We start from the raw sequence: 25,598 nt of genomic DNA, 5'->3' as shown, positions 1-25,598 counted from the left end.
CGGTTCAACTGGAGGAGATTGCAAACAGCGCAATCTGTGGAGGAGTTGAAACACCAACAACAATTTCAGGATTTTGCAAAAATGCCAAGTTGCTGTCAATTAGAGTTCCACCTTCAGCACTGAGAAAATCCAGACCAATAGATCAACCAAAGTATTCAAAACATCTTCATCATTTTGGATCAATGACCTAGAGTAAATTAGAAGCTTCCACATATGGTCGATTGATTGCTTACGAGGCTGAATGGTTCAAATGCCAAGGGCAGATGTTGAAAATGAGTTAGGGAAAATAAAGGAAAAAGTGGAAACTAGAAAACTAATTATGCCTTAAATTAAATCACGGTGGTAGACCTTTTATTTGAAGTGCAGAAATGAATTAAAGATATTTGGATAATTGTTTTTGGAGGAAGTGTAGGAATAGTTGTACATGGATTAAAATGAACAGGAAAGGATATTCTCCAAAAGTAATACACTTACTGGATCCTAATTTTTATCTCTGCTCTGAAACATTCCAGAGGTTGTATTATTATCTGCTTCCAATATCAAGATGTTTGATATCTCCAATCATCTTTGGTACCTATTTTGTATAACCATGCTGTGCCACAGCCTAGATAAATGAGTCCCTTAGGCTAATTTATACTAGAATAGTGTGACCCAAGTTATTTTAACTTTCACAGGTCAGAACAGCTTTCCTGCTGGCACAGAATGATTTGGAAAAGCGCCATGGCTATTTTGTTGCTTGTGAATTTAAAACAAAAAATAATTTGATAAATCTTATACTTAGTAAACTGTGGACGCAGAGTGGAACCTGGTTTTTTCACTATTTGAGTATTAGTATCTCATCTTCAAGTCAACCCTGTAACTCCTAATTACCCATCTCTCTTTGAATTGATCTTGAAACTGCGCTGCAGGGGTGGTGGTAGAGGCAGATACACTAGGAACATTTAAGAGACTCTTAGATAGGAACGCGGATGATAGAAAAACCGCAGACTTTGTGGGAGGGAAGATATAGATTGATCTTAGGTTAAAAGGCCAGCACAACATCATGGGCCGATGGGTCTACACTTTGCTGTTATTTTTGATGTTCTTAGTTCTCTGTTCTCACTACAGATAATCCCCAGGTTACGGGAGGAGGGCTCCCTCATGAAAGCTGCTCATTACCAGAACGGCTTATACATTGGAAATGAAAAACAGTGTGTCAGAAGGGATCACAAACAGGATAGCAAGCAGGCATGGGAAGAGCAGCCAGTGAGTGATTCTGCTAAGCACTCCCACCTCTGCTCAGTTTGACCCAGTCCTAACTGATGAGGCTCAGAAAGGGAGGGGCTGTGAGCAACGAACGCACGTGGAAATGTCCTGTTTCCATCCAGGAGAAGATGCTTACAGCCTCAGAGAGCTGGCAAATCTATCTCCATACATCCCACTGACTTCCCAAATGCTCACGCTTTTCCGTATCAGCCATGATGGTAAACTTGCCTAGAGAACACCGAATACTATCAGTTATCTTACTCATCATTTCAATTTATTGTTTATAAAATTGTAAAACACATTTTCAGCCTTCCTACTGCTCAAATGTGTACTGCTATTTATTACAAATACTCTCAGTGGCCACTTTATAAAGTGGGCACTGAGTGTATGCTCATCGTCCTCTGCCGCTGCAGTCCATCCACTTCCACGTGTTGAGTTTTCAGTTACTCTTCTGCATACCACTGTTGTAACGTGTGGTTAGCAGAGTTCGCCTGTCAGTTTGAACTAGTCTGGCCCATTCTCTTCCGTCCTCTCTCATTAATAAGGCATTTTCACTCATAGAACTGCCACTCAGTAGACTTTTTTTTGTTTTTCACACCATTCTCCATAAAATCTAGAGACTGCTGTGTGTGAAAACCCCAAGAGATCAGCAGTTTCTGAGATGCTCAAACCGCACCGTCTAGTACCAACACTCATTGCACGTTCAAAGTCACTTGGATCACATTTCTTCCCTATTCTGATGTTTGGTCTGAATGATAACTGAACCTCTTGACCATGTCTGTGTGCTTTTATGCATTAAGGTGTACATATGTACCTAATAAAAGTGAACAGTGAGTGTATATTGCAGTGTACGTCACTGAATGAATCCAAGAAGAAAGTTGATAGCAATGTTCATGTTGGAACTAATAACAGACAGTGTTTGGGTCCTTTATGTGGTGTTTCAGTGTCAGTTTAAAAGAAATTAGATGAATACCTGAAATTGCTAAATTATTCTATGTTCTAGATGGTAAAGTAATCAGATGGAGGACTCTGAATTTCTGGAGCATTTGAATTAATTGTACAGGAGTTACAAGCACAAATCAAGCAGGTTTCACTTGAACAGGATTGGGCAAAAATTCTCACAGAGACATTAAATTATTACTGCGGGGAATGATTCAAGTAATTTGCCAGGGAATAAGATTAGGATACTGATTCACCGATGTAGCACAGGGTCACAGGAGGACAGACAAAAGCAGATCTAAGAGAACTAGAAAGGACAGGAATTAGATGGTGGAGGAGCCAGAACTGATTACATTGGTCACACCTGCACTAGCCCATTCACCTCCTCCCTCATCTTCATTCAGGGCCCCAAATAGTCCTTCCAGGTGAGGCAACAGTTCATCTGTGAATCTGTTGCTGTCATCTATTGTCTAGAAGATGGGACCTCCTCTACATTGATAAGACCCATCGCAAACTGTGGGCCTGCTTTGTCGAGCATCTTCACTCCACCTACCAAAAGTGGAATTTCCCGGTGGCCAACTACCTGAATTCCTATTCCCATTCTTGTTCAAACATGTCGGTCCATGGCCTTCAGGTGTGCAATGATGAGGCCACTCTCAGGGTGGAGGAACAACTTCTCATATTCCATCAGGGTGGCCTTCAATCTGATGGCATGAATGTTAATTTCTCCTTCTGGTAAAAATTGTTCCCTCTTCTATTCTCCACTCTGGCCTCTTACCTCTTCTCACCTGCCTATCATTTTCTCTGGGACTCCTCCTCCTTCCCTTTCTATGGTCTACTCTCCTCTCCTATCCGATTCCTTCTTCTCCATTCCTTTACCTTTCCCACCCATCAGGCTTCACCTATTACCTTCTATCTAGTCCCCTTCCCCTTCCCCCACCTTTTTATTTTGGTACCTTCCCCCTTCCTTTCCAGCCCTGAAGAAGGATCTCAGCCCGAAGTGTCAACAGTTTATTCATTGATGTTAATGCTGCCTGACCTGCTGAGTTCCTCCAGCATTTTGTGTGTGTTGTTTTGGATCTCCTTCATCTGCAGAATTTCTTCTGTTTATGATTACATTGATATTGGAATTTGTGTACAAATGTAGAAATGAAATAAACAAACAAAGTGTTGGAAATGTAAATCAGATCAGACAGCATCTACAGAAACAGGAAGCAAGAGCAGTCAGTGTTTCAGGTCAATAATCATTCATTGTTTTGAACAATATTGGCATCACATACATTCAGTGGCCACTTTATTAAATACCTCCTGTACCTAATAAAGTGGTCATTAAATGTATGTTCATGGTCTTCCGCTTCTGTAGCCATCCATTTCAAGGTCTTGCAAACCATTGTTAAAATGTGTGGTTATTTGAGTTACTTTCAACTTAGATCACATTTTCCCCATTCTGTTGCTTGGTCTGAAAACAACGGAACCTCTAGACCACTCTGCATGCTCTTATTCATTGAGTTGCTGCCACATGATCGGCTGGTTAGATATTTATATAAATGAGCAGGTGTACAGGTGTACCTATAAAGTAGCCACTAAGCGTAAATCAGATTAACCAGAAGCAGAATAAATCTCCAAATTCTGGTTATCTACCATTGTCAGTTAATCTTTAAAGGACTCACCATTAGATATTGAATCTGCTTTTTTTTCCCCCCCTCAAACACACACACAGATAAAGGGTACAACAAATAATTTTTAACATTTTTTGCCAGACCTCATCAGGAATATGAAGTAATAATTCCTGAACAGAAGTACTGGAAAACATGGATTATGACAGGACTTCAAAGTGGGTAGAATATATGGGTGAACCAAACATGTTCTCTTTAGGTGAGGTATTGAAAGCTAAAGCTACCTAGATGGTGACAAAGCGAACATAGAATAAACAAAACAGATTTATGACTAACTGCAGGTCCATATTTCTGGGTGGAGCCAGGATGGCACTCGATAGTGACTTCTTTGAACTCATCTATGAAAACAGCTTAATTTCTACCTTTAATGCCTCTTTCTCCTTTTCAAGGTGAATAGTGCTCTCTTCTCCCCTTCTCTCGTTAGGTGGGGGAGAGTTTGTTGCCAATTCTCGAGTTAAAAAACTCAGAAAAAAGTGGCACGACAGACTTTAACATCAAAATCAGTGATTTAAATGTCTCTGTTGGTCTCTCCTCTTGCTATGAAAGGATGACACCTCTCTGTCCCTTTATTATAGAGAGGGAGAGCCTGTGGTATGTTGAGTTGTCGGGTGAATGACTAGTTTTTGTTGTACTGTAGATCATGGTCTTTCTTGGGGGGCTTTGATGTGGGTGGAGGGTGCTGGTGCTTTTCTTGCTGAAGTAAGTGGGAGAGGGGGAGGGCCGTTGCTTTGCTGCTGCTTGTGCATGGGAAGGCAGAGTGGGGGGGCATTTTTTTATTGTTTGGGGCACACTTCTGTTTTTGTGGATGTATGTGCAGAACACGAATTTCAGGTTGTATATTGCATATGTTCTCTGATATTAAATGGAACTACTGAACTATTTCTGCAGAAAACCATTGAAAGCCAAAAGGAAATTTATAAAAGATGAGGACAGGAAAGATGAGTAGGAATTTCAAAAATACTTTAATAACCAAAGTAGTTAATAAAATGTGCTGCTAACTAGAGGCAAATCAAAATGGAGACAGATACAAAACAGAGTTATCAAATGAGTACTTTAACCTTATCATGTCACTGAAGATGGGTAAAAAGATTTTGGATATGAAAATAGAAATGAATGCTAACTAAAGCCATAATCAAAGCTAATGTATTTTGGTGCAGATGTGTTCTAGATTGCTATGGAAAGCAAACATGGGGAAAACAAAAGCACAGACCACAGGCTTCCATCCTACCAGGATAAGAAACCAGTGCAAACCACAGGTTCCAAACATTAAGGGATATGTGGTGAGTGCAGGTAAGTGGCACTGAGCTGAAGCATCAGCCATGACTCACTAAGTAGCAGAGGAAGCACGATGAGTCAACGGGCCTATACTTGCTCCTATTTACATTCTTAATATACATTCCACTTCAAAAGAGGAGTAAGGATCTACTTTGTTATCGTGGACCATATAATTTTATATCCCTATCAACAGAAATATTGTCAAGAACAAAATCAAATATTGGAGCAAAGAAGTTTTCAAATACTCTGACTGTGCTGTATGATGAAATTTGAGTATTGATGAAGGAAGTGCAACTGGCAGTACAAATTTGATATCCAAAAAGGCATTTTATTTTTCTTTGTATTTATTTTCATCTCTGGATACAGCTCAGTAACATGCCCTTCCAGCCCAATTACACACACATGACCAACTAACTTACTTTAAAATACGAGAGGAAATTGGGAGTTCAAAACGGAAATCCACACAGTCACGGGAGGAACGTACAAACTCCTTACAAACAGTGGAATTCAACCTAGGTTGCTGGTGTTGTAATAGTGTTGCACTAACTGTGCTACCCCAAAATTATCACTTAACACAGATTCAGAAAGTAGAAGCTACTGCCTTTAAAGAAATGATAATTTACATATCTACTTGACTAACAAATAGGAAGCTGAGAGTTACAATGATCAGATGTATTTCTAGTTGGAGGGAAATATGCAACAGGTGCCCCATGGAACACTATCCAGACTAATTCTTCTCTTTCAAGTAGGATGAAGATTTTTTTTTAAAAATGTACATAATGCAGAGACAATGAATTAAATTGTGAATTCAGAAGTCTAGGCAAATTGACAAAATGAAAAGAAGCATAGAAAATGTGCTAATTGCTAGTTGTGCATTCTGGAAGAAACAATATGGAATAGTAGTATAATTTAACTAGTATAATGAGAAAGGTGCAAGTGCAAAGGGTTATATCCTTGATGATGGTACAGCAAATTGATAAGGAGATTAAAAAATTAAGCTAAACCCCTACATATCGCTGTTTAAGCTTCAAATGGAGTACTGCATACAATTCTGGGCACTATAATTTTGAACAGATATCAAGCCGTTGGATAGTGCCTTGAGGAACATAACTGACGTTGATTTAAGAGGATAGTGAGAAAATACAATTTCTCACCCAAGGCAAAGATTAACTGGAATCCAACAAAAGTAATCAAAACCATAAGACAATTTCATAATTTCTTCTTATTTGTTCAGCTTCCGTTTCGATTATCCATAACATTAAAATAATAGGGAGAACCAGAGAGAAAATGAGACAATATTGTTTCACATATGGATCAGTATGTCAGATCCAAATTCAAAACCAGCCGTGAGGCCATGTTATGTTTTCTCTCTCCTCTATTTATAAATGTCCTTGTAAACCAAACCTGACAAGTTGGAGTCAACTTGCAAATGTGGCAAAAACTCTCATATATTCAGCAGCCTCACGCTGACCAGAGTAAGGCATATGTACGACTCAGCAGTACTTTCAATTAATATTAACATTTCAGCAATTGTGTGTGGAAAATCGGAACAGTTTGACTGGAGACAGCCTAAATTTTTTTTCAAAAAAATCTGCCCAAATAGATATTTGTACCTTAAGAGAACTTACTTTTTGACAGATAAAAGATTCAATGAAGACTCAAATCAGAACAAAAAGAAAGACGCAGAAAACATTTCTATAAAAGATACTAAACTGTGAATAGCAAGGAGAATCCATACCTGAAGAATCATGGCCTGTGTATTCATACATCTTGTCCCAAGTCCCATTCTCCTCTTTCCAAATGATGATCTTCCGGTCGTAGGAACAAGATGCCAAGATGTTTCCATACATTGGATGTGCCCATGCCACCTGCCACACAGGACCTTCATGGCTGAACAGGGATTTGTTCATTTAAGTATGTCATCAACAATTTTCTTTGTACATTAACTGTTTCATGTAAAAGTTCACCATGTACATTACAAGGATACAAGTCTGGAAAGCAGCATTCTTGTTGGACACTCAGGATCCTTCCCAGGAAAGGGAGGCTTTGCAAGTTGCTGTAATCCTGTGTTGTTGGAATCGATTCAAATTCAGATTTATTTATTATATGTACATCAAAACACAGTGAAATGCATCATTTGCGCTAATAGCCAACACACCTAGAAATGTGCTTAGGGCAGTCCACAAGCGTTACCACACATTCTGCCACTAACACAGCATGCCCACAATGCTCAGCAGAAAAAAAGAACAAGAGAACAAAAGAAAATAGAGCGCAACAAGCAACAAAAGCAAGGCAAGCCTCTTTCCGCACACACGAATAGTCCTCCAACTCCAGGACAGACCTCCAGGCATCTAATCTCCAAGCTTTGGCCATCAGGCTTTGACTTCCATACTTCCGACTGACCTCAGACTAGCTGATGATAGGACCCCGAACTCCAGCAACATTGACTCACCAACCCTCATGCCTCTTGCTCGCTCAAGACATTTGTCACACATGCACATTGCTGGCATCTGAACTTGAAGCACAGGACTGAACTTTGGAGGTCCTTCATCACCCATCCACATTGCTGAACTTCAAATGAGGAGTGAAGGCCTAACTTCTAATTCCTCCACATCTTGTCCCTAAATCTTAATCTGACCTCAAACTCACATCACTGTCCATAATCCCTAACCTGACCCCTAGCTCCCCTTCTGATCCCAAACCAACCTACATGTTTAAAAAACAGCTAAGCTTAAGCCACAATCTTGGAACCATCTTGACCAGAAACCACTTATAAGCATGACCAGGTAAGAATCACATTTTTGCTTTCCTGAAGGACACTGACAAACCAGGTAGGTTTTTTTTTAAATGAAAATTTCATAGTCATCATTACTGAGAGCAGAATTTTCCCTAAATATTAGATTACTTAATTATTATAGATTGATAACTTATTTGAAATAGATTCCCCAGATGACAGAAACCTGGATGCTAGTCAAGTAAGTCGACCACTGTGCAATTATATCTAAAAAATAAATTTCTGACTTCAAAATTAATCTAAAATCCAACCATACTCTTCCAGTCCCTGTAGTTGTGCACAGTATTTGCAATATATATGTAACTAAGTAATGCAGCATCCAGCTATACAGGACCTAGCTGGCAAGGCCTGGCGCCAGGCAAATAACCTTTCGTTCAATATCAACAAGACAAAGGAGGTGGTTATTGACTTCAGGAGAACTCGCACCACTCCCACCCCTCTCTACATCAGCGGCACAACAGTGGAAAGTGCGAGCAGTTTCAAACTTCTGGGAGTGCACATCTCACACAACCTTGTATGGTCACAGAATATACCCTACACAATCAAGAAAGCACACTAATCCCTCTTCTTTCAGAGGAGCCTGAAGAGAGCTGCACTACGCACATCAACACACAAGATCTTCTACAGATACGCAGTAGAAAGCATCATAACATGCTGCATCACTCCATGGCACAGAAACTACACTGTGATGGACAGGAAGCTTTTACAATGGATAGTCAAAACTGCCCAGCACATTACTGGCACCAGTCTACATGCCAGGACACATATACAAAAGGTGCAGGAAAAAGGACAGCAACATCACGAAAGATCCAACCCACCCTGCTCATGGACTACTTGTCCCACTCCCATCAGGAAGAAGGCTACTTAGCATCCATGGCAGGACCAGCAGACTCGAAAACAGTTACTTTCCCCAAGCAGCAAGGCTGATCAAACACCCCCACCCACTAAGTCACCCCACTACACCCCCACCACCACTACTTTACCATTTCCTGTCAGTCACCTTAGCTACAGACACTCCTAAGGCGTGCCCTAAAGTACCTAGTGTCACTTTATGTACATACAATCCATGTATGTATATATAAGCTACAGTATTGTATGTATTTATTTTGTTTTTCGATTTTATTATGTTATTTTAACAAGCTGCAATCAGATCCAGGGTAACAATTCTTTTGCTCTCCTTCAGACTCGTGTACTGGAAATGACATTAAATCTTAAGAAAACACTCAGCTCAGGCTTAATGAAGAGTCCCTGGTGGAAATGAGAGGGTGGGAAGCTCTGAGTGGGTACTAAACAGTATCTCACAGCCATGGGGAAAGATTAGATTAGGTAGATCAGATTTATTTGTCACATGTACATTGAAACAGTGAAATGTGTCATTTGCATCAAGTTAAATCAGTGAGGATTGTGGAGAGCAGCCCACAAGTGTCATCAGGCTTCCGGCACCAACACAACATGCCCACAACTTATTAACTCTAACCTGTACGTCTGGGAGGAAACTGGAGAACCCAGAAGAAAACCACACAGTCAAGGGGAGAAGGTACACAAGTTGAAACCCAATCTTACATCTTGAACTGTAATAGCATTACGCATACCACTCCACTACCATAGCACCCTTAACTGGGAAAGATAACAAATCACATGCCAAAGGCTGAAAAGTCATCATGTGGGATCTCTTCAATGGGAAAAAAATGCTCTCATCGAGTACATTTGCCAAGATTTATTTAAAAATAACAGGTTACCTTTTTAAGAATTAGGAACCTGGGTCTTTGGAACTCGGGAAGTAGCTGCAGAGCTCTTGAATATTTTTAAGACTATGTGAGGTAGATTCTCATTAACAACAGGAAGAATTATCAGGGGTGAATGAAAAGAGGAGTTGAAGTTATAATCAGATCAGCAATGACCTTATTAAATGCACAGCAGGCTTGAGGGGCCGAGTGGTCTACTGCCTCTAAATTGTATAGGAAAAAGAAAATATCAACACGCATAGTTTTATAAGTTGAAATTACATTTAACAAATTAGTTTTTTGAGAACGTATCTATCTACCAGGGTGGATAAGAGAGATCCAGCAGATACTGTATATCTGGATTTTTAAAAGTTTTCTGATCAGCAAAATGCTCACTTTGGAATAATGCTGATACAGTAAGATCCAAATGGCAATTACATCCATTTGGCTTGTTAGTTTATGCTATATTGCTCCTCTTGACATTTAAGCAGAAGTGAGCTAATGTAGGTATTCCTGGAGGGATGCATGCTAGTCTGGCTCAATATCATCTCTTTTGTGGAAGAAGTGATGGTTGCTATCTGGAAATCTGACTGTGGTCATTTAGTTTTTGATGGACTCTGTTCAGGACTTACAGAGATAAGAAAAAAGAATTGCAAGAATATTTTATTTTTTCTTCTGACCAGGGAAACTAAACCAAGCAACACTCATTTTTCTTTGTTATTACTAAACCTAAAATTGGAAATTTCCAGTATTTCACACATTAGTATGAAGGGAAACATGCCTCTTACCAATATGTTTCACTTACCCTCTCAGGTCAGCAACAAGGATTTGACCTCCATTCTTAACATCAAATATCTTTACAGATCGATCAGAGGAGCAGGTTGCGAGACGAGTACCGTAGTAATCCATCTGTGCATCGTGCTGCATGATAATGGTGGAGAAAGCTTTTACCAAATCCACACAGCACATGGCAATTGCTCAAATTAATTCAGTTGCTGTAGCAAAACAATTAATTTCTCTTTACTCAGTTAGTAGTTAAAACACAACACCTACACTACTAATTCTGGCTGTTGGAAGCGTGACAAGTACTTTAATGGGAAGAACTTTATATAGTGGTGGGACTAACTGGATTGCTCTTACAAAAAGTGGTAAGGTTGAGCCAAATGGCCTTCATCTATGTTCTAATATTAATTGACCAAAATGCTTTGAAATTACAGAACCATAACAGAAATATTGAAGTTAAATGCAAAGAAACTACTGCAGCAATAGAGAATGGAACAGACAGGCAAACATAGTTACCTTGGCCTCATTTGTTATTACATATCAAAACTTGGAAGAGATTACACTGACAGAAATCACCCATTCTTCAAAAGAATATTGGTGTTTATAAAATATTGCACTCTCCCCATCACCACAGTTTAGCCACAGATTTTATTACCCAAGTTCCTTGTCAAAATCCCTCTGATCCCTCCCTGCACGGTAAAGAAATGAACTTCGTAACATCCTGCACGATTGTCACAAACGCGATCTCCCTTGTTTACATTCTTAACGTTCCCACTCCAATGGAAGGTGGCCTTATTTTTCTCCCATTTCATTGGTGCTGTTATATACAACATGCTCTCTAGACAGCCAGAGCTATCATTCTAACATAAGTTAGATATGGCCCTTGTGGCTAAAGGGATCAGGGGGTATGAAGAGAAAGCAGGTACAGGGTTCTGAGTTGGATGATCAGCCATGATCATACTGAATGGCGGTGCAGGCTCGAAGGGCCGAATGGCCTACTCCTGCACCTATTTTCTATGTTTCTATTCTGAGCATTAAGCTCAAAAGGCCGGGAACTGGGGTTGAGGAGGAGATAGAAAGGAAAGATCAGCCATGATTGAATGGCAGAGAAGACTCGATGGGCCAGATGGCCTAATTCTGCTCCTATGTTTTATGGACATGGGAAACATTTCAGCTCTGCTGTATATATACATAAAACAATAAATTAAACTTTTGTCATGTTTCATATTGCTAATTACAATAGGCTTTGTGCACAGTTACTCCCAGTTCTGATGAAGGTTCTTCAGCCTGAGAAGTTAGAATTTTTTCTTTCCACAAATGCTGCCTGACCTGCATTTTCTGTTTTTGGTTTCATACTGAGGTAAGATATCTGCAGTCTTTGACAAAGTTGACAACACGTTATGGACATTCGACCCATTGGGTCTGCTCTGCCATTCCATCATTGCTGATTTATTTTTCTCTCTCAACCCCATTCTCCTGCCTTCGCTCCCAAACCTTTGAAGCCCTTACTAATCAAAAACCTATTAAACTCCACTTTAAATATAACCAATGATTTGGCCTCCATAGCCACTTGTGGCAATGAATTCCAGAGATTCATTACCCTCTGGCTAAAGAAATTCACTCTCATCTCTGTTCTAAAGGTCACCCTTGTATTCTGAGGCTGTGTCCTCTGGTCCTAGGCTCTCCAATCATCAGAGACATCCTCTCTGTCTGTTGCGGGATTAATGCTAGGTTTATTTTTTGCATTTTCTGGAAGGGATTTCAGCTGAACATCATATCTGAAGTGCTTCAAAAGGTCCACCATTATAGTTAAGAAGTGTGGACCAAACCCCCGAAACAGAGAATCAGTTACCATGATGATGACATCACCTCTTGACTTATCAATTTCAACTCTGAATCTAATTTGAACTTTATTAAGTGACATTTATAATTGATCAATATTCCAGGTGGAAGTAGGCAGTGTAACTTGTAAAGTAGCCACTAACAACCTTTAAAGCTTGACAAATGAAAGAAAAGAATGCAACTTGTGTAATATGGAAGCGTGAAGTTGATACTGCATAATGCAGATGATACGTATACCTATATTGTCAAATGATCGACCAAGCAGCAATACAGAGGGTCCAGTCCTCCTCTGCATTTCACAAAGGCTCTTGACATAGATTTGAATCAAATGAGCAGATTTATTTGAAATGCAGGCAACATTTATTGAATAGTAAGTAAACCACAAATTAAATTTACATTCTTATTCAATTTTGACAGTCCACAAGCATGTTTTATGAGCAGAGAAATCTATCTGACCAAAACAGAGAATGGAGTACTGAAAGCAAGCCATTGGAGCTCTCAGTACTGATGTTCATCCTAATCAACACTGCCATCCTCTGGTCTCTGTGAATGAAAGCACTCTTCATTCTAGCCTCCAACCTAGAAAACACCATTGGGATTTTGGAGCAAAAACAAAGTGCTGGAGGAAATCGGCACATCAGGGAGCATCTGTAAAGCTCAATGGATAGTTGATGTTTTGGGTCAAGACTCTGCTTCAGGGTTGAGAGTTCATTAGCAAGATAGGGAGTATGAAGAGATGAGGAGTGGTGAGGCAGGGGTTGGCAGGCAACAGGTGGAACCAGATGGGGTGAAGCAAGGTAAGGAAGCGGTACGTGGAGTCAGAATACAGTGTCTAATGGTTGATTGGCTGAGACAGATAAGGAGAGAGAAAAGGGGGACAAATGAGGTGGGAGAAGGGAGGGTGGAGGTGGAGACAGGGGGTGATAGATACAGAATCTGACAAGTAAGGAAGGTGTAAGGAACCAGATAAGAGGGTGATGATGGAACTGTTTGGGCAAGGGTATCAGAGAATTAGAAAATATACTGTATTGGTGATGGGCAGATGGAAACAGTTGGGGGAACTGTTGAAACTGGGTGATGGGAAATGGGTGATGGAAACTAGAAAGCGAGAGACAGGAGCAATAGTAAAAAAAAAATCAATGTTCACTCCATGGGGGATGTAGAATACCCAGAGAGAATACAAGATACTCTTCTCTGCCTTGCTGAGTTCCCCAGCAGCTTTTTTTTTAAAATTTGCTCCAGATTCTAGCATCTGCAGTCTCTTATAAGGCCACTAGGATTTTGAATATTTCTGCCATTTGTTCTTCTAAACTCAAGACAGTATAAGCCAGTGTGATGAACCTCATCCAAAATGAAAAAAAAACACATCATCCTAGAAATTAATCTTTGCTCAATGACAAGTATTTCCTTCACTGGGTCAGGAGACTAAATCCTTTCAGAATAGGCCAGATGCAGCATCATCGGGAACCTACACAATTGAAGCAAGGTGCCTCTGCTGTAGTGGTCGAATCTTCGTCAAATGAAAGTCAACATACTATGCTCTATTGACATGTTAACGTTAAGCAATTCATGTACAAGAACATTTGGGTTCCTCTTTCAATATCTCATCACTTAAAACTGGTATTTTCCACCAAAGCGGGTGACCTATTTGCCGTGCCCTCACTCATTCTCTTACCCTGTCTTTCACTACCAAAACCTCCCTGAATCTTTCTCATAGCCCACACTGCACCCAAAAAAGTGAGATCAACAAAATTAAATATATTTCATATATTACATCTCTCATTCAAACCACACTATAGACTGCAAACAGCTTGTGCTCCAGCAACAGTCCCAGCCATGCACCATTAGACACAGCATCTTAGGTATAAAAGATTATTTCTAATGCTTTCTGACATCAATCTATACCAACACACTTCTTCTAATAGCATGTACTATAATTTTGTTTTTTTTTTGTGTAGTACGTAACTGAAAGTCCAAATACATAAGATCCGTTTATTCACTCAAACTGCTAGTTACAACATCAAAGCACCAATGGATTTGTCAAACAGGACAAGTCCTCTAACTTTGCCCAATTCTGTTTCCTAAATGCCTCGATATCACTTACTAAATAACCAATTCTAACATTTTCACTACACGGGTTAACAGGTCTGTCAGGTCTGTTTCATCTTTGTGATAATGTCTGAAACTCTATAATCCAGGGAAATACTCTAAAATCCATGGAATTTTGAAGGGTGAAAGCCGTTTCCTTCAAACCCCTTAGATGCAGGTCATTAGGTCATATGGATTTATTGCATTTGATTCCCATTAATTTCTTCAATACTCGTTTTTCACCAATGCTAATTTCTTTTGTCTCTTCATTCATCTGTAGTTTTTCTCGTGTTTCGCAAGATTTCCCCATCACCCACAGAGATGGATACAAAATTCACTCCTCTTCCCTTCCTAGCATTTGCTCTTTTACTTCACTTTTTTGGCCACAATAATGAGACAAAATATAAGCTTTGAATCACACTATAGTGCAAAAACAGAAACTAACATATCAAATGTGTCATGGGATTTCTTATAGTTTAACATAAATCACTCCCAGCCAATTAAATCTCCTCATGAACACAGGTGTTAAATTCATGAGCTACTTTTAACTGTTATCACTGCCTGTGTCTATGTACCAGACACAAAATGCTCTTAATTAAAACTGTCTCCCCTTTACTTAATGATATGAACGTGCCAACATTCAAAGAATGTAACTATTTTACCTACACTGTGTTAGCTAGAAAAGAGGAATAAAATACTTTGCAGAACAGCAATAATGGAGAGCTGTCCATAATCATTGTCGAAGCTGTGCTCCATCCAGTCTGGAGATAAAGTTGCAGCTATTTAGTTTTGCTCACATTATCAGAAATACCTGTGAGTTACAAAGAACATACAGACGACCTTTATAAGTACGACACTATTTGCAGGTGGTGCTACTAGGGTTGGGGTGGTGCATGCTCCCTCTAAACTATAATGTTATTTAATTAGGTAAAGCTGACTTGTAGTTTAACCTCATTGATCCTACTTCGTTCAATTAACCTTGGTATTACTGTTATTCATTTTCAGTGTTGAAAATTTAAATTGCATAACCTCAGCAGCCTCATCATTCCTTCTCAAACCCAGTGCGAAGGATCTGCCATTTGTCTACACTGAATTCTATATGCCAGTTTTTACAAATCAGTTTGTTTTGAAATATGTCTTAATTTAGTCTTAAAATTTTTAACATAATTACTTGATCATACCTTTAACCTGAAATGTCTTCTGGCAACTACACTTAAAAAAACTGGTTAACAAAAACCAGTACTACAGGACTGTCCCTGTATAAAAATGACATGTTAGCAAAATAATTTCACTTTCTAGAAAAGACACTGCCCTCTTTAGCTTTGTACATTTATCTTGAAACAGTGTGTCCAGAGCTTGTCAGATAGATTGTAAGAACATTTGTAAAACTAATCAGGCCAAACACTTTTGCAAGCAGAAAAATCCTAGACCTGTGATCAATCTGACAAGCCTAATGACAATATTATGACAATTTCCATCTGAGTCAGAGACTAGGATTAAAATAATCTGTTTAACAGCCACAAACAACTTTATTAAAAGGACATGTTTTCGAATATCATGGAGATGTTGTTGCCAATCTGAACTGACTGGGGTCTGCAAGTGAGGAAATCGAGGATCCAATTGCACAAAGATGTATTGAGGCCTCCTAGGTCTTGAAGCCTGATGATTAGATTTGAGGGTACGATGATACTGAATGCCAAACTATGATGGATAAAGAGCATCCTAATGTATCCATCTTTGCTATCTAGATGTCCCAGGTTAGAGTAAAGAGCCAATGAGATGGCATCTGCTGCGGACCTGTTGCTCTAGTAGGTAAATTGGAGCGGATTTAAGTTGCTTCTCAGGTAGCACCAACTCTCAAAACACTTCATCTCTGTGGACATAAGTGCTTTTTGCAAGCATGAGCAATGAATATGACCTGAATAGCATTAATCAATGTCCAGCATTTCTGGTCACAGATACGAGGATAGCAATACAGTTGACTGGTTCTGATGACTGACTTGGAAACCAAAGACTGTTTTTAAGACCGTAAGATACAGGAGCAGAATTAGGCCTTTCAGCCCATCGAGTCTACTCTGCTATTTCATCATGGCTGATCCAGTTTTCCTCTTAGCCCCAATCTCCTTCCTTCTCCCTGTATTCCTTCATACCCTGACTGATCAAGAATCTATCAAACTCTGCCTTAAATATACATAAAGACTTGGTCTCCACAGCTGCCTGTGGCAAAGAATTCCACAGATTCACCACCCTCTGGCTAAAGAAATTCCTCAATGAAGCGAAGGGGATCAAGGGGAAAACTTACAAAAGTGGTTCGAAGAATTTGGAACTGCCTCTGGCTAAGAAATTGAGAATGTACAATTATCAGTCTAGAAACATAACATGATGGTTCTATTTCATACATTCAATTTTTAAAGTTAGGGCTATATCACCATAGCCAACTGAAAGAGTTTCAATACCAAGAAAAAGGAAGCTGCACATAAAGACAGACAGGGAAAGAGCAGAAAAGTTAGTAGCGGTAAACACACAAAGGACAACTGTCCAGGTTTAATCTGGAATACATTTCATATTGCTGAAATAGTATTATTCACATGGATACATATTACTTGTAATAAACACAAAACACTCAGCAGGTCAGGCAGCATCTATGGAGAGGAATAAACATATGACATTTCAGACCCTTCATCAGGTTTGGAGAAGGAGGAAGAGCCAGAATAAGAAGTGGGGGGGAGGGGAAGGAATACAAGCTGGCAGGTGATAGGTGAAGTCAGGTGAGGGGGAAGGTCAGTTGGTGAGGAGGGGGTATTATGTGAGAAGCTGGAAGGTGATAGGTGGAAGTAAAGGGCTGAAAAAGAAATCTGATTGGAGAAATAAGTGTTACAGTGGTCAAGCCTTGGTTCAACAAGCTTCGGCAAGAAAAGACAGAGGCTAATGACAGGTTGAAAAGACAGAGGTTGATGTTCTGGAGCATGTTGATATTAAGGCAGAAGAGGTGTTGGAGTTGTTAAAATACATTAGGACCGGTAAGTCCCCGGGGCCTAACGGAATATTCCCCAGGCTGCTCCACGAGGCGAGGGAAGAGATTGCTGAGCCTCTGGCTAGGATCTTTATGTCCTCGTTGTCCACGGGAATGGTACCGGAGGATCGGAGGGAGGCAAATGTTGTCCCCTTGTTCAAAAAAGGTAGTAGGGATAGCCCGGGTAATTATAGACCAGTGAGCCTTACGTCTGTGGTGGGAAAACTTTTGGAAAAGGTTCTTAGAGATAGGATCTATGGGCATTTAGAGAATCATGGTCTGATCAGGGACAGTCAGCATGGCTTTGTGAAGGGCAGATCGTGTCTAACAAGCCTGATAGAGTTCTTTGAGGAGGTGACCAGGCATATAGATGAGGGTCATGCAGTTTGATCTACATGGATTTTAATAAGGCATTTGACAAGGTACCAGACTGTAGGCTTATTCAGAAAGTCAGAAGGCATGGGATCCAGGGAAGTTTGGCCAGATGGATTCAGAATTGGCTTGCCTGCAGAAAGCAGAGGGTCGTGGTGGAGGGAGTACATTCCGATTGGAGGGTTGTGACTAGTAGTGTCTCACAAGGATCTGTTCTGGGACCTCTGTTTTTCGTGATTTTTATTAACAACCTGGATGTGGGGGTGGAAGGGTGGGTTGGCAAGTTTGCAGACAACAGAAATGTTGGTGGTGTTGTGGATAGTGTAGAGAATTGTCTAAGCTTGCAGAGAGACATTGATAGGATGCAGAAGTGGGCTGAGAAGTGGCAGATGGAGTTCAACCCAGAGAAGTGTAAGGTGGTACACTTTGGAAGGACAAACTCCAAGGCAGAGTACAAAGTAAATGGCAGGATACTTGGAAGTGTAGAGGAGCAGAGAGAACTGGAGGTACATGTCCACAGATCCCTGAAAGTTGCCTCACAGGTAGATAGGGTAGTTAAGAAAGCTTATGGAGTGTTAGGGATAGTTGAAGGATAGAGTTTAAGAGTCACGGGGTAATGATGCAGCTCTTTAAACTCTAGTTAGGCCACACTTGGAGTACTGTGTCCAGTTCTGGTCGCCTCACTATAGGAAGGATGTGGAAGCATTGGAAAGAGTACAGAGGAGATTTACCAGGATGCTGCCTGGTTTAGAGAGTGTGCATTATGATCAGAGATTAAGGGAGCAAGGACTTTACTCTCTGAAGAGAAGGAGGATGAGAGGAGACATGATAGAGGTATACAAGATATTAAGAGGAATAGATAGAGTGGACAGCCAGTGTCTCTTCCCCAGGGCACCACTACTCAGTACAAGAGGACATGGCTTTAAGGTAAGGGGAGGGAAGTTCAAGGGGGATATTAGAGGAAGGTTTTTCACTCAGAGAGTGGTTGGTGCGTGGAATGCACTGCCTGAGTCAGTGGTGGAGGCAGATACACTAGTGAAATTTAAGACACTACTAGACAGGTATATGGAGGAATTTAAGGTGGAGGGTTATATGGGAGGCAGGGTTTAAGGGCTGGCACAACATTGTGGGCCAAAGGGCCTGTGCTGTGCTGTATTGTTCTATGTTTTGTGTTCTAAGAGAGATAGGTCATTTGGAATCATTTAGTTGATCTTAGAGCTTAAGCTTAAGGAGTTGGAGCCAAAGGTATTAAAAAGTGTAGGCAGGATGGTAGTTAAGGCATGCTCCTTCTGTAAGATGTGGGATTGCAGGGTACTTAATTGTCTCCCTGATTACCACATCTGCAGGAGATAAGAGATTCAGAGAGATGCATAGGAGGTTCTGTGACTGCACAAGAGAAGCTAGGATAGTGTGTTGCCTCCCAAGTGCTAGGGTTTGCGATGTTTCAGAGTGGCAGCAGAATATTCTCAAGAGGGAGCGTGAGCAGCCAGAGGTTGTGGTGCACATTGGCACCAGCATTATAGGCAGAAAGGGAGAAGAGGTCCTACGCAGTGAGTATAGGGCATTATGGAAAAAGCTGAAGAGCAAGACCTCCAAGGTAGTTATCTCTAGATTACTTTGCCACATGCTAATCAGGACATGAAAAGAATGATAGCACAAGTGAATGAGAATCTGGTGCAGGAAACAGGATTCAGCTTTCTGGATCATTAGGATTTCTTCCAGGAAAGGCACGGCCATTACAAAAAGTATTGGTTTCACCTGAACCCGAGGTGGGCCAATATCCTTGTGGGCAGGTTTTCTAAACTGTTAGGGAGGGTTTAAACTAATCTGGCAGGGGGATGGGAACTGGAGAGACAAGGCTGAGTATACAAGTAGATGACAGTTGGTATACAAGTAGATGCAGTCAGTATGTAGCGAGACTGAGGCATGACAGGCAGATGATTGGACAAAATTGCAGTCGGTGGAATGAGTTGAAGGGGTAAAATCGAAAAGGGTGATGAATACAGAATTGGTGTTATATTTGAATACACACAGTATACAAAATAAGGTAGATGATAATATCAATTATCCGAGATAAACTAGTAGCCTTACGACGGGCCCCTGTGGATAAAATTAAAATAGCCTGGGAGCAGGATTTAAATATCTCCTTATCCGAGGAGAGCTGGGACTCAGTTCTCAAATCGGTTAACTCAACCTCTCTTTGTGCTCGCCATTGCCTTTTACAGTTTAAGATTGTTTATAGAGCCCATATGTCTAAATCTAAACTATCTCGATTCTACCCTGGCATTAGTCCGCTCTGTGATAAATGCAAGAGGGGCGTGGCCTCTCTCATCCATATGTACTGGTTCTGTCCTAGTTTGGAGAAATTCTGGAAAGATGTCTTCACTACATTATTGGGTATTCTGAATCAGCACCTAGAACCAAACCCCTTAATTGCTCTGTTCGGTTTTTGGGGCGAGACAGATTTATGTCTGGGTCCGACCAAATGCCGAATACTATCCTTTGCCTCTCTCCTGGCGAGACACTTGATCCTCCTTAGATGGAGAGATGTTGCCCCGCCCACTCATGCGCAATGGCTTAACGACATTATGGCCTGCTTGGACCTCGAAAAAATTCATTATTCAGTTCTTAATTCGGATCTAAAGTTCCATAAGGTCTGGGGACCTTTTATCGAGTACTTTCATAACCTTCCTCTTGACTAGGGTTTTTTTTTCTTTTCGGTCCCTTGCTTTCAGCTCCCTTTTTTTTCTGGTAGTAGGCATTATTATCCTCTGTTGCTAAGTGTATTCACAGTCTGGGAGTTTGACTGTCCTGACTTATACTCTCTATATTGTGTTGTGGTCGGTCTGGAGTTGTTGTTGTTTTTTTCTTGTGTTGTGGGGCTTGGGGAGGACACTAAGCTTACTTGTCTTTAATTTAGGTGCTTTTTTGTGAAATTCTCTTCCTTTGTAGCATATTGTTATTGTATGCTTAATTTTGCACTGTATTAATGCTCCTCATTGGGATTTGGGGTTTTTAATTTGTAAAATGTTTTGAAAAACTAATTAAAAAACAAAGGTAGATGATCTTGTAGTGCAATTAAGAGATTGGCAGGTGTGACATTGTGGGCACCATTGAATCGTAGATGAAAGAAGATCATAGTTGGGAGCTTTATATCCAAGGATACACATTGTATCAAAAGGACAGGTCAATAGGCAGAGGGGGTGGAGTGGCTCTGTTGATAAATAATGAAATCAAATCCTAAGAAAGAGCTGACATAGGATTGGGAAACATATTTTCTGAAACAAGCTGATTGGTTGAGTCCACTAGGGGAAAAGCAATTCTGGATTGGATTTTGTGAAATGAACCAGATTTGATTAGGAAGCTTAAGGTAAAGGAACCCATAGGAGCCAGTGATCATAATATAATAGAAATCACCTTGCTGTTTGAGTGGGAGAAGATAAAGTCCGATGCATAAGTATGCCAGTGGAGTAAAGGTAACTACAGAGATATGAGAGGAGAGCTGGCCAAGAGCTGATTGGAAGGGGGGGACTAGCAAGATTGATGGTCAAACAGCAATGGCTGGATTTCCTGGAAGGAAGACGATCGATACATCCCAAAGATGAAGAAGCATTCTAAAGGGAGGGTGAAGCAACTGTGGTTGACAAGAGAAGTCAAACACAGCATAAAAGCAAAAGATGAGGGCATGATGAAATGGTGAAGCACAATTGATGGGCAGAATGGCCCACTTCTGTTCCTATGTCTTATGGAGAAGAGAGTGCACCATTGGAAAAAAAGGAAGCACGAGGGGCACCAGAGGGAGGTGATGGGCAGGAGACAAGAAAATGGGTAAGAGGGGAGCCAGAATGGGGAATGGAAATATAGAGAAAAGGGGAGGGGGAGAAATTACCAGAAGTTAGAAAATCGATGTTCATGCCCTTAGGTTGGAGGTTACCTAGAGAGTGTTGTTCCTCCAACCTCATTTGTTCATCCAAGGAACAAATATTCCTTGTTTAGTTTTGTGCCAGGCTCAAGATGTCTTATACAGGGAAAGGTACAACAGGTTGTGAAAAATCACAGGCAAAGTAAAAGGAAGTTAGCAGATAGAGGAAGATTTCTTCTACATTAAACAAAGGGAAGCTTCAATAAAATGAAAGAAATTAATTGAAAGAAGTAAATCCAAAGGGTCTTACCACTATGAAAATTATGCAAACATAATCAGCCTCCAATGAAAATGCAAATTGGCAACATCTTTCAAAGTATCAGAGTCAAGCTTAATGGATATAAACCATGTTCATGCAGTGCAAGTCCTTTCCTTTCCCAGAATTTCTTGTTAGGAGTAATATAGCATTGTGATTAAATTGGCAGACTATTATTCAGCAGGCTGAACTTTTAGTCTCACCACAACAGATGGAGAATCTATATTCAAATAATTAAATAAGTCTGCAATACAAAGATTATGTCAATAATAAAGGAAAATACACAGAATGGCAAAGATCTCTCCATGCCATGTGATATCGCTGAGCAGCCAAAGGTCACAGCACTGAAATGTTCATTGAAAATAAAAAAGACACCCGTGTGAAAAATCTGTAACACAAAATTGAAAAAGCTATAAACACCACTAGTCAGGCATCATCTGTGTAGAGAGCTTAGCAAGCCTCCAGCAAAAAAGTACACAACCTGCTGAGTTTTCTGTTTTAAATTCAGCCCAAAATATTAAGTCTGATTGTCTCCCCACAAATGGTCTGTGATCTGATGAACATTCCCATCATTTTAAATTTCTGACTTACAGAACATAGAACATTACAGCACAATACAGGTCCTTTGGCCCATGTTGTTGTACTGACCTTTTAGCTTTCTCTAAGGTAAATCTATTCCTTCCGTCTAGCATAGCTCTCCATTTCTCTATCATCCATATGCCTAAGACAACGTATCTACCTCTGCCACCACCCCGGCAGCATGCTCCATGCACCCATCATTCTATGTATATATATAAAAAAAAACTCTGATATCCCCCCTAAACTTTACTCCAATCACCTTAAAATTATACCCCCTTGTATTAGCCATTTCCACCCTGCGATGAAGGTGCTGGCTGGCCACTCCGCCTAAGCTTTTTATCATTTTATCCAACTCTATCTATCAGTCACCTCTCACACAGCAGTAATTTGCTTTTGAAGAGATGTCGGTCATAATGGCCATAAAAACCCATCCAGTTCACTAACGCCCTTAAGGAAAGGAAATCCGTCATCTTTATCTGCTCTGAAATCTGTGTAACTGTTACGATACTTGGATGACTTAAGGGAAATAAAAATGGCTGGAGTTGCTTAGCACATTCATGCAAGGCTGTTTATTAGATGTGTCAAAAAATCAAATTTACAAAAAATAACAAAAATAGTGAAAACTGTCAATACTTACAAAAGTATGTCAACCAGAAAACACAATTATAGCTACAGTTGAAGTCAGAAGTTTACATACACCTTAGCCAAATACATTTAAACTCAGTTTTTCACAATTCCTGACATTTAATCCTAGAAAACATTTCCTGACTTAGGTCAGTTAGGATCACTACTTTATTCTAAGAATGTGAAATGTCAGAATAATAGTAGAGAGAATGATTTATTTCAGCTTTTATTTCTTCCATCACTTTCCCAATGGGTCAGAAATTTACAAACACTTTGTTAGTATCTAGTAGCATTGCCTTTAAATTGTTTAACTTGGGTCAAACATTTTGGGTAGCCTTCCACAAGCTTCTCACAATAAGTTGCTGGAATTTTGTTCCATTCCTTCAGACAGAACTGGTGTAACTGAGTCAGGTTTGTAGGCCTTCTTGCTCGCACATGCTTTTTCAGTTAATGTTAGAACTTTTACCAATCTTGCAAGCCACATCCCAATGAACAAGTCAGAAAATGTGTCCAAACGTTACTGCATTAAAAAATCAGACGACTGAAAAATTTAGAGTGGAGCAAATCTTTTTCTATATATGTTTAAATAAAATTCTCATGGCAAGGGTTAAGTATTAGAATCAAAGAATGATCTATTATATTAGAATCTGCAACTTATTGCCAAGGATTCCAGTATCCTTTACAGACACACTATTGTAAAGATATTCAATTAGTTCTATATTGTACCTTAGCCAAGGGCTTCAATCACTATTACACTTCTTGCAGAATTGAGCAAGTAACTGGACATATTTGCTGGAGTTTCCTATGCAATTTATGTGTGGGTTGCACTGGATGTATTTACTTTGAATCACTCGATATTAGATAGCATTATTATAATTCTTTCTCTGTATCCCTTTCTCTCTCTCTCTCTCTGCCTCTTTCCAATTATTTTTCTCATAGTAAATTAATCTGTAACCACCTTATTTCCCCTGTTGTCACACTGCTCTGAGTGAGATCACCTTGCTGGCGGAACAAAACAAAATAATTACTTTATCGATTTCCTTCTGTAAAATGGGACTCTATATTGTGATGCAAAGAAATGAGAAATTGCATTGCAGTGCTGAGGATATGCAGTTGATACCCTGCTGCTAGGAATAATTGCTATGGAGATTGGGAATAAATGAGTCTGCTGTATAGAAACAAGACCCTCTCTCTCATCTCTCCACACTTTCCCTTGATATCTCAGAACTGTCTATTGGGAAGTTGTAAGCAGTGCCTGTCATGCAGATGGTTCATTTAAAGGACACCTTAGGGCAATTATCATAAAGTATTCATGACATGGGTGTAACTGTGCTAAGTTCAAACAGAAAAATGAGTAGTTCATTAAACTGCAATGATGAAGCTAACGCCTGTAAGATACAACAGCCCAGGTCTCTCAGTGGATTTATACACTTATTGCCTGTACTTATTACCAGAATCTACATCAATGCCTTTCCCTGATATAACAAAGGAGATGGAGATTTAGATATAAGTAAATAAGAAATGGTAACGACAGGGAACTTTCTTCTTGTTCCCGACTTCTGATTGCAACTTAGAGGGGAAAAAAACTGAAACTAAAGATCCAATGTTGATATTTGAATTGTTAAGTGATAGTTATTCTGAGGTTTTTGCTGAGGGAGCCTGAACACCTAGTGTACAAATAGGGTCAAGGTACTATATAGAAAAATCAGACTATAAAATCTTCATTTATCAATTGAACAAGCACTAATGTACACGTTACAGTAAGCAAGCAAAGGTCATGGAAAACCTAAATAGATTATGGTGTCATTAATCATTGCAAGGCAGTATTCATTATGGCATAAGGGGTGTGTTTGGGGTGGAGCATCACTTGCTGAAAAAGACATTGTGAGTGCAGCTACCATTTTCACTGAGACTGCCCTTCTGCTGCACTCAGCCACAGTGAAGTGCTCACGGGGCAAGGGACCAGCAATTCTGGGGAAATTATGATTTGCCCATTCCATGTACTGTAAATTTTTTTTTACAATTCCAATAACCCAGCCCAATATCATCCTCCATTCCTACTCCTCAAATTCAAACATTCAAATGCAAATAAATCAGGATAGGAATTTTATTTTTAAAAATAAACAACATTCTCCCTAAATTTAATCAATCATTGAATGCCTTTGGTAGCAGTAATTAAGGAAGTTTCTGTACTTTGGGAGTTCATTTAATATGAATGAGCGATCCACTTACAATCATATCCTCATGGGATGTATCCACTGTGTTGATCACGGAAACCTGTAAATAACAATAACAAGGCAGATTAAAAGACCCTGATGGTGCTTAAAAATGTGACTACTCCAGTTAATTTTAGCCATTCTCATACCAAGTACCCGGTGGCATTAACAATTAATGCCAGAAATGTGCCTCAGGACTCATTTTCAAGAGGACTGTAATGCATCAACATGACCTTTAGGCTGCATGCCA

General features: G+C 39.9%; 1 protein-coding gene across 1 annotated transcript in view; it reads right to left on the bottom strand.

Moving 5' to 3' along the window:
* sec13 (SEC13 homolog, nuclear pore and COPII coat complex component) overlaps positions 1-25,598 on the bottom strand; it is a 63,383-nt gene that overhangs the window by 24,111 nt on the left and 13,674 nt on the right. Inside the window, exons 2-4 of the mRNA XM_073072506.1 lie at positions 25,365-25,409; positions 10,459-10,574; positions 6,874-7,025 (exon numbers count right to left, since the gene is read on the bottom strand). Of these exons, the coding sequence (XP_072928607.1) occupies positions 6,874-7,025; positions 10,459-10,574; positions 25,365-25,409 (313 nt within the window). The remainder of the gene's footprint in view (positions 1-6,873; positions 7,026-10,458; positions 10,575-25,364; positions 25,410-25,598) is intronic.

The sequence above is a fragment of the Hemitrygon akajei genome, chromosome 19, assembly GCF_048418815.1.
Source record: "Hemitrygon akajei chromosome 19, sHemAka1.3, whole genome shotgun sequence".
NCBI lineage: Eukaryota > Metazoa > Chordata > Chondrichthyes > Myliobatiformes > Dasyatidae > Hemitrygon > Hemitrygon akajei.
The sequence above is the reverse complement of the archived record's forward strand: the minus strand, read 5'-3'. Positions and strand labels throughout refer to the sequence as shown.